General features: G+C 42.0%; 1 protein-coding gene across 3 annotated transcripts in view; it reads right to left on the bottom strand.

The window, feature by feature from the left end:
* Window positions 1–473: 473 nt before the first annotated feature.
* LOC132828338 (Fc receptor-like protein 5) overlaps window positions 474–20,713 on the bottom strand; it is a 31,484-nt gene continuing 11,244 nt past the window's right edge. Inside the window, exons 4-8 of one of the 3 annotated variants that reach the window (XM_060845358.1) lie at window positions 17,449–17,757; window positions 15,072–15,398; window positions 12,318–12,396; window positions 5,686–5,776; window positions 474–863 (exon numbers count right to left, since the gene is read on the bottom strand). In XM_060845358.1, the coding sequence (XP_060701341.1) occupies window positions 5,686–5,776; window positions 12,318–12,396; window positions 15,072–15,398; window positions 17,449–17,757 (806 nt within the window). In that variant the 3' untranslated portion in view covers window positions 474–863. Of the gene's footprint in view, window positions 864–3,751; window positions 5,777–12,317; window positions 12,397–15,071; window positions 15,399–17,448; window positions 17,758–20,713 lie in introns of those variants that run through there. The other 2 variants (XM_060845357.1, XM_060845359.1) reach the window with 2 other exon arrangements.

The raw sequence follows: 20,713 nt of genomic DNA on the forward strand, positions 1-20,713 counted from the left end.
CCACTGTGTCACACAATCTTCCTTTGGTCCTTTACATACATCCAGATATTTAAACAACTTGACTGTAAACACCAGACCATAAACTTTATCTAACATTGATTATCTGAATATATAACTCAGACGGTCATTCACCGGGAATGGAACAGATGAGGAGAATCAAAGTCCACATCATTTTATTCACAAAGACCAGTTCAAGTATTGATGTCAGTCTCTCAGCTCTTGTTTCTCACATTGTGATAAGTGTGTAATGCAATGTCTACAAGAAGTTACACGCGGAAGAGGATAAAGGAAGCCAGCGACTGAAACCACAGTGAGCCAGAGGTTGAAATTTTATTCTGGAGATTTTTTTCTCCTATCAGTTATGTTTAACAGAAGAACTAAATTATTTTTCATTGAAAGAATAGAAAATTCTGAAATCAAGACAGTTAAAGGATTCGGTGATGAAGATCAGGTTGACCCAAGGTCAGTAGTTATAGTGAAATCTCAACTGAATGACAAGTGGCTCGTTCTCTCATGTTAGAACATTTCAACAGTGTTTGACAAATATAGATTTGTTTTGCAAAAAATAATCATGGAGCTAAAATAGAATTTTTTAGAATATTTTGTTTGTTTGCAGAATCTGCCTCCTGTTGATGTTGAATAATTATTGTGTCAGGATCTGAACTCTGAGGTGTACAGGAGAAGGACACCCTCTGCTCCATTTCCACAAGATCCAAGTAAACAAGCCCTGGGGCCGATTTTAGGCAGAAAAACAAACTCAACAACGGAGAGAAAATTCAGGGTGAAGTGAGCTGTGATGGAGTAACTGGGAGTGAGCTTCAGTTCCAAGGTGAGGATCCCTCTGGTGAATGACCCAAACTCTACTATTTAAAGAAAACAATTACAATTTTATTATTTAGCTCCAAAATGAACATTAAACGACAATTATTTACAACTCTAAGCATGCTTTCTCTTAGAGGTTTGTTATAAACCGCCCAATCGATAGCAATATATTGATCCAATAAAGCCCCTATTAAATTTACAGCAAAACAATTTTCAAATCCAGAGAGCAGTGTCGATCCTCCTCTGTCTGTAGATCTTCTTTGGTCTTCCACTGCACAGATTTTTCATACGAAAAATAAGGCCCCTTTCAGAAAGTGTTTTGAAAAGCAGTGTGCTGATGGCAGAAGGTGCACTTTTTCTGGCTACCTGTCTAAAATGCATGCTTTTGATACCCCAAAACATCAGATTGTCTCATTGGTTCAATGTTGTCAAACATGAAAATTCAAATTTGATTGGGTTTTGGTATCCTGGGGCATAATTTAAACAGACTGGTGAAATTCGAACTGCTGAACAAAACAGTCAGGTATCTAGGTTACAGCCAAAACATTTCAACTTTAAATTTTCCAGCAGACTTTGTGACATGGCAGGTGTTTGCTAGCTTTCACTCCCTCTTAAAGGTACAGTACACACCTTCAAACTCATTTCAAAATCCATATCCTGGTAGATGGGCACTCAGCAGTTTTTAAAAGGCCGTTCTTCTGAGACAAACAATTACAGGACCTGGAGCTGCCACAAAGCCCCTCCCTCATTCGGATGGATGTCCCATTTGCTCTGGAATGGTGCAGTGATCCACCCACAACATGGACATGAGCCTGTCCCAGGAGGTTTCCTTCCCAGAGATTGTGATCAAAGGGTAGGTCTGAAAACTCTCAGTACAGCCTTGAATGACCCAGAGTGCACCACCCACAATATCCTGTTTATTAACACTGATGTAGGCTCTAAGAAATGCCTTTCCAGAAAGCCTCTCCACTGAACATTTCTGTCAGTGGCTGTGCAAACATAGCTGCAGACATATTCAGATGACATATGATATCCTGCTCAGGACATCTGTTCACTGTTTGTTCCATCCACATCCAATAATGTTCTTCAAATGTACCAGGGCCCACAATATTAGCCTCCAGTAAGTGCTGTTCCAGGGCAGCTCTCTCTCCAATGTGCAGCCAAAAGTAACTAACACTGAGTCTCATTGTACATCCATGGGTATCTATCACACATCCCCCTTGATAATATTTACACTTTTTTTCTTCTTGTGTCAAACAACAATGAACATCAAACCATGCAACAAGTGTGGAAACTTGTTTTTTCACACCTCAACTTCTCAAAAATGACAGCACAGTGTCTCAGTGGTTAGCACTGCTGCCTCACAGTACCCGTGACCTGGGTTCAGTTCAAACCTTGGGTGACTGTGTGCAGTTTGCATGTTGTCCCTGTGTCTGTGTGTGTTTCCTCCAGGTGCTACAGTTTTGTCTCCCTGTGTAAATATCTTTTGCTGTAAATTCTGTACCCTATGATCCTACTCCTCCATCTACCTGACAAAGGAGCAGCACTCCGAAAGCGTGCACTTCCAGATTAAACTGTTGGGCTGTAACCTGATGTTGTGTGATTTTTAACTTTAAATATGTGCAGGTTCGGTTGAGTGGTTATGCTAAATTGCCCATTGTGTTCAGAGATGTACAGGCTCAGTGGGTTAGCCATGGGAAATGTGTGGCTATGGGAACAGAGTGGGTTCTGGGTCTGGTGGGATGTTCTTCAGATGGATGGTGCAGACCAGATGGGCCAAATGGCCTCTTTCTGCACTGTAGGGATTCTATAATTCTCAGTTACATTCCTCATTGACCAGGAACCTGTTTGAGGGTTTGATGGAATTGGCCCAAACTGAATTTGTTTTCAGTTACAATGAGCTATTTATTTGCAGCATGCTGCAGACAGATACATTTATAGAAATGAAGTAATTTTAGGAGGAAAACTATTTTACCAGATTTAAATTTTCATTGGATAAAATTTTAAAATGATTCAATTCTATTGAAATTTATTTGAATTGCGATGTTTGGGATAAAAGTTCAAATTGTTTTAGAATGATAGGTGGATTTGCAGCTTTCTTAAAGCAGTGAGGTGAGAAGCACATTCATTTCTTTCAAAGCCTTGCCTTGTTTGTGTGTTTGTGAATATGGCAAGTTGCATTTATATAACACCTTCAAAGATATAAAGCTGGAGCAGAGATATAGATGAGTGTAAGTTGATGTATGGTGGAAGATTTAAGGCCAGCTGTAATGATGTTGGACTCGTTCAGTGTGGAGCTAACAATATCGTGGATGAGAGCTCTGTTGGACAGGGAGATGGAGGAGTCAGTGGCTAAGGAAAGGTGATTGCAGTGGGATAAAGATAATGGATTCAATCTCCAGAATTGTCAGGTATAATTTTATTGAAGTTGTGAAAATGCAGAAACAAACACAATCACAGCAGGTCAGTATGTCAGAGACAGCCCTTAAACTGGATCAATGGGGATGGAGGCATCAACCATCACTATCAATCCTGAGCCGTATGTCTAGCTGTCTCCTTGGAGAGGTGAACAACTGTCATTCAGACTCAGGCTCAGCACTCACTGTCTGCTGGATATGAGCCACTGGCAAGAAGATTCAGGATGTGGAGGGGCTGCTGTTGGACTGGGATGGACAAAGCTGAAAATCACACAACACCAGGTTATAGTCCAACAGGTTTATTTGAAAGTTTCAAAGCACTACTCCTTTGTCAGGGAGCCAGTGGGGCAGGATACATAGGGCACGGGATTTTTCAGTAAAAGATCAAAGTGTCACACAGTGGATGCAATGTATTAAAGAAACCGAGATTGCTGTGAAGTCTGTGGTCATGTAGAATGGGATGCAGATTTCAATTGATTAATATGTAAATCCCAGAATTTCTCTCGTCACCGCCCTGATATATCTTAAGGACTTATCAGTAAATAAAGAAATGATATCTCAGCTCAGACAATGTATTATAGGGATGAGGTTAGAGTGTGTCCCAACCTGGAGTCAGACTGGTTTTATTGTGCGGGTAGGAATTTAGGAGCCTTAGACATTGCAGATTATCTCCTCACAGACTGACAATTCAGTGTATGGCCATTGTAACTGAGGATTGCTGTCTTCCACTGTTTGCCATGCAGTGCAGTACAGAAATACCAAACCCAAGTGGCCCTTTAAAATGTACTTGTCTGATTACATTCGCCTCGTTAATAAGACCCTGAGGGTGAACAACGTTGTTGGCAATAATTGCTTGAGGCCATCTCCTCTAATGTTTATTTTTGGAGAATGAGTGACCTGTTGTTGAAGTGTAAGTTGATGGCAGTGGTAGGACTGAATCAGTGGATGCACGGTGGATGCAATTGCCCTGAATAGGTTTCAAATTCATTGAATTTTAATGCAGCTCCCCTTCCCCTCCCAAAATATGAATTACTGTCTCCACCCCCACACTGTAATTGGGTGTCTGTCATTTTACACACTTATTGTACAGTGACTGGGTCAGGATTGGTGAAGTGTCAACTGAGTGTTTTTGTAACAAAAACAGAAATTGCTGGAGAAACACAGCAGGTCTGGCAATGTCTGTGGAGAGAAAGCAGAATTACTGTTTTGGGTCCATTGATTATCCTTCAGAACTATTAGTAGTTTCAATAAAGCGTTCCATATCCTGCAGATACAGAGTGTGTCTTTCCTGTGAATTAACAACAGACTCTATCTGTGGTGCAGAATGATCCTTCTTCCTCTCTTTATTGTTGCTGTCCCTGTGGATCCAATGATCTTTTGTCATCTCACTGTTTCTGTTAATTCTCGCTCTATTGACATTATGTCCCTAATTTCCCATCAGAGCTCATGTCTTTGAGAATTACAAAGCCCTTATTGGCCCTAACCCTCCCTATGTGAATGACAAAGTGACAGTGACCTGGGATAACCCCACCTCCTGTTGTTCTCTGACGCCTTCTATGTTCTATGAGAGCCCCAGAAAGGGGGATTCAATGCTGTGTTTCCTCTTTATATCAGACAAGACTCAGGTTTCTGTGTTTAAATGATTATTAATGTCTGCATGGGAGCTGTACATACCAACAAATGCTGACCAGATCAATTCATTCGAATAGCAACAAATGTATCTTAATATTTTAACAGATAACAAGGTTTCGTCCAATCAAACATTTACACACTAGCTCTCTTGTCTCTCTACCCAACAACATTTACATTGTTTTTGTTCCAGATTAGAACACATGACTATGTTATCCAGTGAGATTTAAATGAGGGCATGGACAGGGCGAAGAGCCAAGGTCTTTTTCATTTCTGGGAGTGTCCAGACCTAGAGGGCAGAGGTTGAAGGTGAGAAGGAAATTATTTCAAAATTACCTGAGGAGTAACATTTTCATGCAGAGGATGTGCATTTATGAAATGATCTGCCAGAGGAAGTGGTGGAGGCTGGTACAATGACAGCGTTTAACAGCATGAGGTCACCATGGAGAGAGATGAGGCAGGACCAGAGTAGGCCATTCTGCCCCTCTAGGCTCCGTCAGCATTCACATGGATCAAAGCAGATCTTCTGCCTGAGTACCACTTTTCTTGCACTTACCCCATGTCCCTCCCTAACTTTATTACTGATCACTGTTTTGAATATAATCAAGGCTGGAGCTTCCAGAGCTCTCTGGGGCAGAGAATTCCAACAAACAATCACCCTCTGAGTGAAGAAATTCCTGCTCATCTCAGTCCCAAATGGTCAACCCATTCTTCTCAATCTGTGTATCCTGCTTCGAACTCCCTCCACGCAGGGCCACCTCATTGATGGGGAACTTAGAGTGCTCAAAATCATCCTTGTAAAGGCCATGATGCTCACCTAATGTTTTTGTGGAAACATTGTGACTGAAACAGAACAAATCACCAGGAGAGTGAAGAATACCCAGCGTATCACATCCCAGACAACGTAACTGTGTAAAACAGAAGAAATACAAAATCATTTGAAGGAAACAAGACTGCTTGATGTTTCAAACATTTATCCTCTGTTTACACTGCAGTATAGAGTCATAGAGATGTACAGCATGGAAACAGATCCTTCTGTCCAACCTGTCCTTGCCGACCAGATATCCCAACCCTATCTAGTCCCACCTGCCAGCATCCGGCCCATATCCCTCCAAACCCTTCATATTCATATCCCCATCCTAATGCCTCTTAAATGCTGCAATTGTACCAGTCTCCACCACTTCCTCTGGCAGCTCATTCCATACACTTACCACCCTCTGTGTGGAAAGATTGCCCCTGAGGTCTCTTTAATATCTTTCCCCTCTCACCCTAAACCTATGTCCTCTAGTTCTGGACTCCCCTATCCCCGGGAAAAGACTTTGTCTATTTATCCTATCCATGCCCTTCATAATTTTGTAAACCTCTATAAGGTCACCACTCAGCCTCCAACGCTCCAGGGAGTACAGCCACAGCCTGTTCAACCTCTCCCTATAACTCAAATCCTCCAACCCTGGCAACATCCTCGTAAATCCTTTCTGAATCCTTTCAAGTTTCACAACATCTTTCCGATAGAAAGGAGACCAGAATTGCACGCAATACTCCGACAGTGGAATTGGAGGTGTGGAGGACAGTGAAGAGGCTTCCAGAAATTACAACAGGATCTAGACCAGATGGGCCAATGGGCTGAGAAGTGGCAGATGGAGTTTAATTCAGATAAATGTGAGGTGCTGCATTTTGGGAAAGCAAATCTTAGCAGGACTTATCCACTTAATGGTAAGGTCCTTGGGAATGTTGCTGAACGAAGAGACCTTGGAGTGCAGGTTCAAAGCCCCTTGAAAGTGGAGTCACAGGTAGATAGGATAGTGAAGAAGGCATTTGGTATGCTTTCCTTTATTGGTCAGAGTATTGTGTAGAGGAGTTGAGATGTCATGTTGCGGTTGTACAGGACATTGGTATATTGTAGCAAAGTAAAGCAGCACAGCTCAGTGAGTTATGTGGGAAAATTAAATTTCAGTTTAATTTATTACTGACTTGAACAACAGATAACTGGGAACTGAGGCATGAACCATTTCACTGGGTTTTGTTCCCTGAGTATTTGAGGCTGTGCAGTAATATTGATGATGTTGTTGTGTGAAGGATTGACAATGTAGCTCCAGTTTGTTGGTGTCAGAGATCATTGAATCTTGTGTTGGGGTCTTCTCAGACCATGTGATGTGAATGAGGAGGAATCCTCGGGCAGACTCACAGGAGATTGTGACTAAACCCCCAGAGCATGAGACATTTGGTTGTGATTAAAATTGAAGTTCAGGAAACTTTCCTTTTTGGGAAATAAACATTTATTAGAAAACTGACTATATTGGAAAAGCCAGAAACCACTAACACTTTTCCCTTCATTATCCCATTCACTGTCATAGACTCATATGACACAGAAATAGTCCCTGCAGTTTAATACATCCGCGATGAACAAGTTTCTCAAAAAAACCAGTCCCACTTGTTTGCATTTGGCGCGTTCCCTCCAAGTCTTTCCTATTTATGTACTGATCCAAATGTCTTTTTAATCTTGCAACTGCCCCTTCATCTCCCATGTCCTCTGGCAGCTCATTCCACATATGAGCCACTCTCTCAGTGAGAATGTTGCCTCTCAGGTTCATTTCACATTTTTCTCCTCTCACCATGAAAACATGACCCCTCACCTTGAACTCTCCCAGCTTCGTGAAAACAACCTTTGCTAAACACCTTATCTAGATCTCTCATGATTTTATAATCCCCGATAAAGTCACCTCCCAACCTCCTCCGCTCCAGGGGAAAACGTCCCAGCCTATCCCTATCACTCAAACCCTCCAGTCACAGCAACATCTTAGGAAATCTTCGGTGAATCTTAGTAAATCTTCAATTTAATAATAATCTTCCTGAAGCAGGTTGATTCAAACTGTGCACAGTAATCCAAAAGTGGCCTCACCATCATTCTGTACAGGTGCAGCGTGAGGTTCCAACTCCGACACTCAGTGGTCTGAGAAATGATTGTAAACATGCTCAGTACCTTCTGAACCACCCTGTCTATCTCTGGTGCAAATTTTTAAAGATCCCCTGGGTCTCTCTGTTCGATAGCATTACCCAGGCCCTACTTTTAATTGTATTAGTCCTGTCCTTGTTTGTTTTACCAAAAGGCTATACCTCACATTGATCCAAATTAAAATCCATCTGCCAATCCCCAGTCCATAGGATCAATTGATCAAGATCCCTTTGCAATCATAGATAACTTTTGTCACTGACAACAATACCACCAATTTTGGTGCCATCCACGAACTTACTAACCATGTCTTCTAATTTCTCATTCAAATTATTTGTATAAATTACACTGATCCCTGCAGAACACCACTGATCACAGGCCTCCAATCCAAACAAATGACCCTCCACCACCCTCTGTCTCCTGCCATCAAGCTAATTTTGATTTAGTTGGCAAGCTCACCCTGAATCCCATGTGATCTAACTTTATGACTCAGTCTCCCATGTGGAACCTTGTTCCTAAAGTCCATATGGACAACATCTACTGCTCTACTCTCGCAACATTTTTGGCTCCATTCTCAAAACCCTCAATCAAGTTTAGAACGCACAATTTCCCACATGCTATCCCGAATCAGTTCTTGCCTCTCTAAATGCCTGTAAATCAGATCTCTCAAAATCGCCTTCAACAACTTACCCACCACTGATGTCAGACTCAGATCTGTAATTTTGGTTAGAGTAGTGCAGGAAAAGCACAGCTGGTCAGGCAGCATCCGAGGAGCAGGAAAATCGACGTTCAGGCAAAAGCCCTTCATCAGGAATAGAGGCAGGATTCCTCCAGGGTGGAAAGATAAATGGGGGGGGGTGGGACTGGGGAGAAGGTAGCAAATATTACAATAGGTGAATGGGGATGGGGATGGAGGTGATAGGTCAGAGAAGAGGGTGGAGCGGACAGGTGGGAAGGGAGGTTGGCAGGTGGGGCACGTATTGCAGATGGTGCTGAGCTGGAGGGTTGGAACTGGGGTAAGGTGGGGGGAGGGGAAATGAGGAAACTGGTGGACTTGCTGAGATACTTGTATCATCAACGATCACAGGTGAAGTGCTGGCAGACTGGAGGTTGGCGAATGTGGTGCCACTGTTTAAGAAAAGTGGTAAAGGACAAGCCAGGGAACTACAGACCAGAGAGCCTGACATTGGTAGTGGGCAAGTTGTTGGAGGAAATCCTGAAGGACAGAATGTACAAGTATTTGGAAAGGCAAGGATTGATCAGGGATCGTAAACATGGCTTTGTGCATATTCAATCATGTCTCTTCTGTCTGATATTTCACTTCTCATTTCCAGTGTGTTTAATATTTTGTTTCTTTTTACTCTGTTACCACCATCGTAAATTCAAACACTCAATTCCTCAGTGTTTATAACAGACAACATTTCTGATACTTACTGTCAGCAGCTTGGGCAAATAATTTTGTAAATGTGAAGTGAATTCTGCAGAATGAATATGTACATCACAAATGAAAATGGAAAGATCTCCATCAAGCATTGACTTAACATGACACAAGGTCCAGCTGCCACCAGATGAACATCCAGTTGTTCCACCATTGGCTTACTGTGAAAATAGGACTCACCATCTTCACGGACTTCAGTAAGACATTTGATAAAGTTCCACATGGTAGGCTGATGGAGTAAGTGAAGTCGCGTGGGGTCCAGGGAGTACTAGCTACATGGATAAAGAACTTGCTCGGCAACAGGTGACTGAGAGTAGTAGTGGAAGGGAATTTCTCAAAGTGGAGACCTGTAACCAGTGGTGTTCCACAGGGATCCGTGCTGGGACCACTGTTGTTTGTGATATACATAAATGATCTGGAGGAAGGTATTGGTGGTCTGATTAGCAAGCTTGCAGATGACACTAAGATTGATGGAGTAGCAGATAGTGAAGGGGACTGCCAGTGAATACAGCAGAATATAGATAGATTGGAAAGTTGGGCAGGGAAATGCCAGATGAAGTTCAATCTGGGCAAATGTGAGGTGATGCGTTTTTGAAGATCCAATTCAAGAGCGAACTATACGATAAATGGAAAAGTCCTGGGGAAAATTGATGTACAGAGAGATCTGGATGCTCAAGTCCATTGTACTCTGAAGATGACAGCGCAGGTCAATAGAGTGGGCAAGAAGGCATACAGCATGCTTTCCTTCATTGGATGGGGTGTTGAGTACAAGAGTTGGCAGGTCATGTTACAGTTGTATAAGACTTTGGTTCAACCACATTTGGAATATTGCATTTGGTTGTGGTTGACACATTCCCAAAAGGATGTCAATGCTTTGGAGAGGGTGCAGAGGAGGTTTACCAGGATTTTGCCTGGAATGAAGGGTGCAACCTATGAAGGGAAGTTAAGTAGATGAAGATTATTTTCATTAGAAAGATGGAGGTTGCTGGGGGACCTGATTGAGGTCTATAAAATCATGAGAGGTATAGACTGGGTGGATAGCAAGAAGGTTTTTCCCAGTGTGGGGGACTCAATTACGAGGGGGACATGAGTTCAACGTGAGAGGGGGAAAGTTTAAGGGAGATATATGCATGGAAAGTCCTTCACGCAGAGGGTGGTGCGTGCTGGAAAGCATTGCCAGCAGAGGTGGTAGAGGTGGGCATGATAGTGTCATTTAAGATGTACCTAGACAGATACATGAATGGGCAGGGAGCAGAGGGAGACAGAGCCTTAGAAAATAGGTGGCAGGTGTAGATAAAGGAGCTAGATCAACACAGGCCTGTAGGGCCGAAGGGCCTGTTCTTGTACTGTAATTTTCTTTGTTCTGTGTTCATCTTTGACAGAGTCATAGATAGAGCCATAGAATCATAAAGCATGGAAACAGACCTTCAGTCCAACTCATGCACACTGACCAGACATCCCGAGTTGCATTTGCCAGCATTTGTCCCATATCGCTCTAAACCCTTCCTATTCATATATCCATCCAGATGTCTTTTAAAGTGATCATTGTACTCACCTCCACTACTTCCTCTGACAGAATGTTCTGTACCTGCACTGTCTCTGCATGAAAATGTTGCCCCTTAGATCCTTGTTAAATGTTTCCTCTTTCACCATAAACCTACGTCCTCCAGTTTTGGACTCCCCCACCCTTGGAAATAGTCTGTGGCTATTCATGTACTCATGCCCCTCATGACTTTATAATCCTCTGTAATATCATCCCTCAGCCTCCAAAGCTTCAAGGAAGAAAGCCCCAGCGTTTTCAACTCCCCCTCTAACTCAAACCCTCCAACATCAGCAACATCCTGGTGAGTCTTTTCTGCATTCTCTCAAGTTTAACAAATCCTTCCTGTAAACATACGATGACAACGTCAACATCCGGAGGATCTATTTCAAATATCTTGTCACCATTACTCACAATCACCTAATGTCTTGTACCAGCCAAAAGGATACATCAAATACCATCATGTGAACAGACCTCCTCAAAACAATCTTCCATTCTGCCTTGATTATATATTTTTGCTTCTTTGATGAAACTGTGTACAATTGCGACATTGAAAGGCATCTGATGAGTATATGAATAGGAAGGGTTTAGAGGGAGATGGGACCAATGCTGGTAAATAGGACTAGATCAGATTGGGATGTCTGATCAGCACAGACGAGTTGGACTAAAGGATCTGTCTGTGAGCTGTATGAGTCTATGACTTTATCTATGACTCTGCACTGTAAGGTACATGGTATATTTCCTACACCATTTTGAGAATACCACCAAGAAGAAGGCCTTCTCACTGCAAATTTGACCAAAGTTGACCAGGTGTTCCTCCCAAGTGACACCAAGGTTGAGCAGATTTATTAACACACAGTGAAACAACATTTCCCTCAGTACCACACCGAGGTGGAAAAGGGCAAGGTCAATGTGACATTCACAGTCTTCATTAGATTAGATTACTTACAGTGTGGAAACAGGCCCTTCGGCACAACAAGTCCACACCGACCCGCCGAAGCGCAACCCACCCATACCCCTACAGTTACCCCTTACCTAACACTACGGGCAATTTAGCATGGCCAATTCACCTAGTCTGCACATCTTTGGACTGTGGGAAGAAACCGGAGCACCCGGAGGAAACCCACGCAGATACGGGGAGAATGTGCAAACTCCACACAGTCAGTCGCCTGAGTCGGGAATTGAACCCGGGTCTCAGGCGCTGTGAGACAGCAGTGCTAACCACTGTGCCACCCATTTCATGAAATCCAATCAAGGTAGTAGTGAAGTAATTGTGATGAATAATGGATCTGAGGGCCAGCTACCTGTAGCTGTTTTCCTCTTGTTCTTGTTTCCAACACAAATATCACAATTTGTTGAGAAGCTAATGCCACAGCCTGATGTCAATCCAGCCCCATTTCCATTCTGAGAGTTATGTCGTGAAATAGTAAATGATTTCGATCCCGAATAACAAAACAGTTTTCTAGAGGATTTAATCTATCACATGGAAGTCATCAAACACTAACGTTGAGATAGTCGTACCTTATATCAAGTTGAGATGTGATGTTTGAATTTGTAGTTGTCGATGATACTGTTGAAATTTTATAACAGTCATCAGCTCCTATTGAAACAAAGAATAACATTCAGATTAACCTTTTTTTACTATAGTTAACCAAAAGAGCAACATTGTAAGATTGGAAGAAACGCCTGTCTGATACAATGGATTTGGAAAGTATAATCTCAGTGTAATGTCCACCCCCTCACCAGCCGGGTGTTCCCACTGTGACCTGTCAGTGACCCATCTTTCACGATCGCTTCTAATTGTTTCCCATGTCTCACAGATGGGAGCACAGCATTACCTACTGAGCCTGTTAAAGGAATCCAATCCCAACATCCCCTTTGTGTCCTCTGCAAACGCATAATTCCAGCCAGAGAACTGTCACTCCTCATCACTCGAGGAGATGATGACCAAGCGGTGTTATTGCTAGACTATTAATCCAGAGAGGCGAAAGTGAGTAGTGCAGATGCTGGAGATGAGAGTCAGGATTAGAGTGGTGCTGGAAAAGCACAGGACGTTAGGCAGCATCCTTGATGGTAGGCTTTTGCTCAAAACATCAATTTTCCTGCTCCTCAGATGCTGCCTGACCTGCTGTACTTTTCCAGTACACCACTCTAATCTTGACTATTAATTCAGAGACCCAGCAATGCTCTGGGGAGCTGGTTTTAAACCCTGCCATGCAGATAGTGGAATTCCAGTGTCACCAAACAAAAGAAACTGGAATTAAAAGTCTGATAGAGATCACAAATCTGTTGTCGATTGTCAGGAAACAACCATCGGGTTCTGATGTCCTTGAGGGAAAGGAACAGCCATCCTTACCTGATCTAACCTACATGTGACTCCAGACCTACAGCAATGTGGCTGACTCTGAACAATTCAGACTGGGAAATAAATGTTGGCTTAGTCAGTGACACCTACATTCAGTGAATGAATAAAATATTCACCAGAAAATGTTTTTCTGGAGACCTAATAACTTTGATTCTGGCCATGATGGAAAAGGAGCTTCAGCTGCACACTGTATGTGGAGGGAAATATTAGAGCAGGAATTACTGCCTTCAGTGTCAGTGAACAAATAACCAATATTCATTCGATATTCCCCTGATCAGATCTTATTGCTTGTCTCCAAGGCTCCCCACATCCATTAAACCTGCAGGTAAGTGCCTCAGATGTGATTCAGATCATTCATTTAATTCAAAATCTCACAATAAATTGTGCTGATCCTGCATCTTTCACAACCTCAGCACATCTTTAAATACTACACAACCCACAAAGCTCTTCCCTTTATTGTAATCCTGGTTATGACATGGGGAAACAGAAGCTAATTTGCATACATGAGAAATTCCCACAAATGTTATCACCAGATAATCTGCTCTCCATCATCTGAACTGAGGGGTGAAGTTGATGAAATACTGAGTGAATTTTCCTGTTCTTCCTTGAATTATACCAGCTGACTATTCTAATGTTTCTCACTGAAAGCAACATTGATGAAACAGTTCCTGCTGTTTAAACTGTTACATTCAAAGATGGTAAAGGCACCCTTAACTCAGAACCAAGTCTTTGCCCCATTTTGATTCTGATACAGTCAGTTTCTGGTCAATGTAAATCTGAGATTTCTATTTGTAATTTGAGATGATGCAATGTTACAGCAAAGAAGAAGGAAGTTTATAACAGAAGAAGGGTGACTGGATCTGAAAGTTTAAATCTACTTTCTCTCCACAGAAGCTGCCAGAACTGCTGAGTTTCTCCAGCAATTTCAGTTTTTGTTTCAGATTTTCAGAATCTACAGTTCTTTGATTTTATTAATATCCTTTCACTTCCCTTTTAAACATTATTATTAACTCGGTTTCTAACACATATTCCAGCCTGCAATCCATGTTGCAAAGGATATTTACATCTGGGCCAGGGTTTGAGTATAAAATTGAATGCTCTCACTCCAGTGTGTTGGTGAAGGAATGCTGCAGGGTTGGCAGTGCTACCTTTTCGGTAAGATGTTAAACTGAAACTCCATCTGCCAACTCTGATCAATGCCAATGATCCAGGGCACTATCTTGAAGAAGACTAGTGCAGTTACTCCAGTATCTGGATAAAATTTATCCCCCAATTAAAGATGTCATCTCGTGATTTTCACATTGTCATTTGTGATAGTTGTCTCTGGACAGATTGATTGCTGCACTTCCTGTATTGCAGGAGTGAGGAGACTTCAACAAGCAATGGCTGTAAATGCTTTAGATGTTCAGAGATTGTGCTCAGTCACTTCCATTTTAGATAAACTCTTTAACATTCTCTCCTGACATCCATCCGAAATGAGAATGCAGGAGCTGGAAGTCACAATAGCTATTTTAGCTGTTGAAGACTCATCAATTTACTGGAATTTCTGCAAAATTTATCCATGTTTTTAAGATATTTTATAATCTTAGTCTTCATCAGGAATGAAGGACTTTTGCCCAAAATGTCACTTTTCCTGCTCCTTGGATGGTGCCTGATCTGCTGTGCTTTTCCAGCACCACTCTAATCTAGACACTGATTTCCAGCATCTGCAGTCCTCACATTTGCAATGTTGATTTTATAATCTTATCCTTATTCAACTAAATTGTCTTGTTCCGATCTATTGAAAAACCAGATGAAGTAAATTTGGCCAGTTCCAATTTTTCAGACTGACTGCACGAATATAATCAGCAACTAATTTGTGAGACATTTATATTTTGACAATTACATTGTTTGTTTACAGTGTAACTTACCACTGGTGCTGATTTGTGCCACATAACTGCAGTTCTCCCCTGGTCTGTGTGTGACTGACACATTAACCATTTCACTGGGTTTTGTTCCCTGAGTATTTGAGGCTGTGCAGTAATATTGATGATGTTGCTGTGTGAAGGATTGACAATGTAGATCCAGTTTACTGGTGTTAGAGATCTTTGAATCTTGAGATGGGGTCCTTTCATACCATGTGTAGTGAATGGGGAGGGATCCCTGGACACGTTCACAGAAGATTGACACTGAGCTCCCAAAACATGAGGCATTTGATGGAGATGATAAAAATCTAAGTTCAGGAAGAGACACAGGATCTGGGGAAAAGAAGCAGATATTCAGATACCACATGAACAGCATTCAAATACATTCTTTTTGCGAACATTTCTACACTTCTACATCTCATACAGGGCTTATATGTTGGAATATCCTCAACACACCTCCCTCTCCATACCACTCCGGACTCCAAGTAAAGTGATTTCCCATGTCTACTATTACAGGTGGTTCTCCTATAATGCTATAGTTGTGTTCCAGTGAAACCTCGCTGAATATAAATAATGGGGCCTACGGGAAAAGTGGGGTTAGGGCAGACAGGCAAAAAATATCACTCAAGAGTGCTCAAATATCACCCAAAAGTCTAACGCGAAGTATAGCACAGCCTGAATGAAGGTGGAAATCATATTTATTAATGAGACAAAGGTAAATTTAACACAGTGCATTTAAAAATGTCTGAAAGCTGCTCTCTGTGCAGTCCCTCTCACAGAAAGCTGCTCTGTCAGCAGCTGATATCAGCACATGTGCAGGACAGTGCGGAGACTTTGGCGCGGACATCGCTGTATGTGCAGAACGAAACATGCAAACCCATCCCTGCTGGAAATGTGCAAGTAACAAAGGAGGTAGACGTTCTTGAAAATACCATTCCCTAATTCTTCAACAACGTTCTAGTCAAATCGCGCAGCCGAAGAGTACGTTATCCCAGAACTAACTGTATATCAGAACTTAGGAGAACTCTAAATCAGGACAAATGCAATGATGATGATCATGAGCCAACATGGAAATCAGAGCCAATATTTTCTCTCAGTAGCAGATCAAAGACTGTAACTGGTTCAGTGTTTGATTCACAAATGGAAAGCTGTCGGACAGAAATTTACATAAAAATGGAATAAAATAAGACAATAAATTGGCTGATATTTGTTGCAAGCTTTCTGGCCTTAAACACAGAGTTTAAATATGCTTTGTCCGACTTCACTGTGACTGAAAAGGATATTTTAACTCAAACATCCAGGGGGAGGTGGCAATTTGTGTTTCAGGGATTCTGAAATCCAGAAATGCTGGGTAAATGGACGTTGTGCCAGATTTACTGTCTAGTTCAGTGTCCCCAGAACCAATGTCTTTAAGATATAATTTGGGTGAATTTAATGTTTACACTGACTAGAATCCGATCCAACATTCATCAGCCAATTTGGAGTAATGGGTGTGGAGTAACATTTTCCCCTTTATCTCTGCATCAAGAGAGTATCGAGACACACTGGTGACCAGACACATCCTTAGGACAATTCCTGAGAGGAACTCACTGGATTCTCCTTTTGGCTACAAGTTCTGCATGTGTTCACCAGAGAGTGTGTAGTGTTTCAGTGATTGTCCTTCATGTTAGCTGAAGCAGTAATGCATACTTAATCTAGGTTGATCCTGATGGACTCACAAGACGCAATTGTGTATCTTAGATACAACACAACGAGCTATTCCTTGATGTGCAATAACCCAATCTGCTGTTTGATTGAATCAAACTGATATTCTCCTTAAGACAGTATGAGGCTATTCTTCCCGAGTGATATCAATGGGCTTGAACAATATCAGCAAAGTGGTTGGTAGCAGAAAAGCTCCATAAAATGTCTCTGAATGACCTATTACAGCACATCCCAGAGCCCCATCCCTCTCTCTGCACTGACAGCATGTCCCAGACTGGAACCTGGCTCTTCCCCTTCAGGGAACTTGCTCAGGTCCAAGTGGTGCCCACTGCTGCTGAGGGACCAAAGGTCACATCCCCATTCACTTCCCTCTGTACTCAGTGCAGGCGGCCATTGGGAATGTAGATGTAAACTCTTACAATGTTTTAGCTGGTGGGGGACCAAGGAGGATAAGAACAACAGCACTCCATTTCATAAAATTTGATGTTTTTCGATCAGTCGTCTTGGCCTCAAAGTTCTAATTCTTTTTACAAAGTATTGAGCTACCTGCCCCCCAAATGCAAAACCCTTTCACTGTCACGGGGCATCAGGATACTGGAACTGTCATGTTCTCTCACAGATAAAACATTGATCTTACATCTTAATGGGGAATAATCAATGATATCACTGAAAGATGTACCATCAGATATTTGCAGCTCTACAGCAGACACTGAAATGAGGCTAGATTGGTCAATACCACAGCTGTACCATCCTGCATCTTCAAAACGAAGATCCTCCATAGTAACAGAAAATTTATTTTGTGTCATGTTATCTGTGATCGACATCCTTCCTCGCTGTCCATGATGGTCACTTGATTTTACTAAAACAGAGCACTGGCGCATCCAAAGTTTCACAGACCATCGTGACCATTGGTCATAGTGACAGTCTATTGTGATCGCTCTTCCCAAAACTCCTGTTACTTTCCTTTTCACCGGCACTACACCTGAACCTGAAAAGACAATGAATTCATCAAACAGAAAATAGCTTCTCAACACATTCAGATACTTTTAATATGAGTTACCACTAAGTACAGAGGTACCACTGCATTACTCAGGCAGTTTGTGGTGAAATCCATATAATTGTGTTAGGGAGACCAGCATTGTCTGAGAAATGTAACAACCAGTGTGCACTCATTTGCAAAGCTTTATACAGCAACATTCAATTCTGCCCAGCAACAGGGTTTGTATCAAATAGCCTCAAAATGGGGTATTTTGAAGGATTTCAGTTGGTCACTCAGCACAGTTTCAGGGTCACTAAGAGGAGTTCAAAAAATTACAGACAGCGACTGAAGGTCACTGAATTTTGGAAAAGGCAGAGAGGAGACTTCTTCAAAGCATTGTTCCTAATAATGTAGTCTTGTGGATAAGGCAACAGAATTGCTTGGCTTCTACAGAGGGGACTATGAGTGAAGCTCAAAGGCAGTTGTATATGGCTAGGCTGTGTTGGATATGGCCATCAGTGATCTGGAGTAACTCTGAAGGACCCATTAGGCTGAGATCTTTGAGGGTAACACATGCAGTGGTGTCACCACACCGCAGGTAGAGGGGGTAACTGTCAGAAAGGGAATGGGAGACCACCCAGACAGAGTGAAAACATGAGGCAGGGAGTGCAGGAATACACTGAGGCTGTCTTCCTTTCTCGTAGATTTTCCCTTTTGAATGCAACTGGGGGAAATGTGTTCTCAGGTGAATGCAGCGAAAGTCACATCCATGGTACCAGGAGTGGTTCAGCTGCCTGATTCTGGGGAGAGAGGGATTTAGACTCTTGAGGCCTTGGGTCCAATTCTGGAGAAGATGGGATGTGTCCAAGTTGGACAGGTCATGAACCAGCAGGATCAAGACCAATACTCTCCAAGGGGAATTTGCTAGTTCTGTGATAAGACAGTAAGCTCGGGTGGCAGGGTGCCATGATCATGGATCATCACCTCATGTCACCTATGGATATCATAGAATGAATCATAAAATCCTGCAGTGTGGAAATGGGCCCATTTGGCCCAAAAAATCTATATCCACCCTACCACTTCACATTCCCCCAGACTAATGCACCTACCCGACACACTACGGATGATTTAACATAGTCAATTCACCTAACCTGCATATCATTGGATTATAGGAAGAAAGCAGAGCACCCAGAGGAAACCCACAAAGACACAGGGAGAATGTGCAAACTCCACACAGACAGTCACCCGTGTCTCGAATTGAACCCAGCTCCCTGGTGCTGTGAGGCAGCAGTGCTAACCACTGAGCAACCGTGCCTCTGACATCTTATGTTTCAAGTATTTTCAAGTGTAACTATATTTCATTTAATCGCTTATATATAGAACTTTACTTTCGATATTTGGTTTTAAAGAGAACTGATCAAGCCAAAGTGAGTTCAGATGTGAATTCAGTGGAGATGTGGAGGGAGACCTTGGAAATTTGTACAAAACAGTGTGTCACGGAAACTTCAAAAGGATTGACTTAAATGGAGAAATATACAGAAAAAAAAATGTATTCACCCAGCACGGGATGGGTTGGAAGACCATTGTTCTGGACTTTTATTTCAGCAAGGCTGGACATTTTACTTCTTTATTTTCTAACATTTTGTAACTAAATAAACTGCACCTAGCTACCTTTGTACTTAAGATGTCACTGTAAGTGGTGACATAAACCTTTTCCCTGTATTCATTGAATGTATGTAATGGTAAAATTAATTTATCTGTGGACAGAGTCAAAAATCACACAACACCAGGTTATAATCCAACAGGTTTATCTGGAAGCACTAGCTTTCAAAGCACTGCCCCTTCATCAGGTGATTGTGGAGGTTAAGATCATGCTCATAGAATTTATAGCCAAAGGAGCCCAGTATCATGGAGATGTGATATAGTCAACAAGCTTAGATTAGCATTTTCATCTTTGATAATGGAATGTGCTGGTTTCTGTTCTTTGTTAGGTAAATCCCAGAATTTATTTGAAATCACATTCTCAAGATAGCACTGCTTTTTAAACAATAGCCGTGAAGTCTGTGTCCCAATGCTATGTCAAACTGACAATCCCTCTGTATAGCTTTACAGAGTTTTACATGGATTCATGCAGCAAAATATAATGTAATTCTGGAAAAACAAATTCACCCCAGATGCTGATGTATGTGCATATGGAGGGGAGACAGATTGAGTTGCATGTGTGAGTGTGGATGTGAACCCACATGACAGAGTGTGTGTGTGTGTGTGTATATATGTGTGTGAGTAAGCTTGGCTCAGTGTATGTGTGAATATTATGGTTATCTGTGAGGAGGTGCGCATGTCAGTTTGTGTGTGTGTGCGTGTGTGTGTGTGTGTGTTTGTGTGTGTGTGTGTGTGTGTGTGTGTTTGAGAGAGAAAGCGAGAGTTTCGTGCAGTGGGGTCATCTGCTGTGTGACTTGAACCCTAGGCCCCAGGTGATCTGTAGACAGCGTGGTGTGAAGGTCACAGTTTGGTGAACAGCCATTAAATATCCCTGCAGATTGGGAAAAGAATCAGGTTACACCTTTTCTTATTCCGAGTGCTGCAGGCCAGTGTTTGTCAAACAAATGAATTTCAATTAACCTGCTCAACGCCAAGAATCTCAATCAACTGCTCAGTGCTCCAAGTAACATCCACTCTCATGGCTGTAATGTTCTATTATCCACTCTTTATAAACAACTCAGAGTCTCAACCTCTTTAAATAACTTTCATTATTTTCTTTAGACTCACTTCATACTCTCAAAATCTGTATATGTATGTTATATTATTAATACTTCGTTTGTTAAGTAAATAACAAACTCACTCACTGTTAACTCAAGAAAGCCCAGTTAATTGAGTCCTCTTAGAACATAAACACATATGGTTTGGGAGAAAGGTAACCACAAAATAGAGAATACATTGTATTCTATTAATGCACAGATGAAAT

Source organism: Hemiscyllium ocellatum, chromosome 26 (genome assembly GCF_020745735.1).
Source record: "Hemiscyllium ocellatum isolate sHemOce1 chromosome 26, sHemOce1.pat.X.cur, whole genome shotgun sequence".
Taxonomy (NCBI): domain Eukaryota; kingdom Metazoa; phylum Chordata; class Chondrichthyes; order Orectolobiformes; family Hemiscylliidae; genus Hemiscyllium; species Hemiscyllium ocellatum.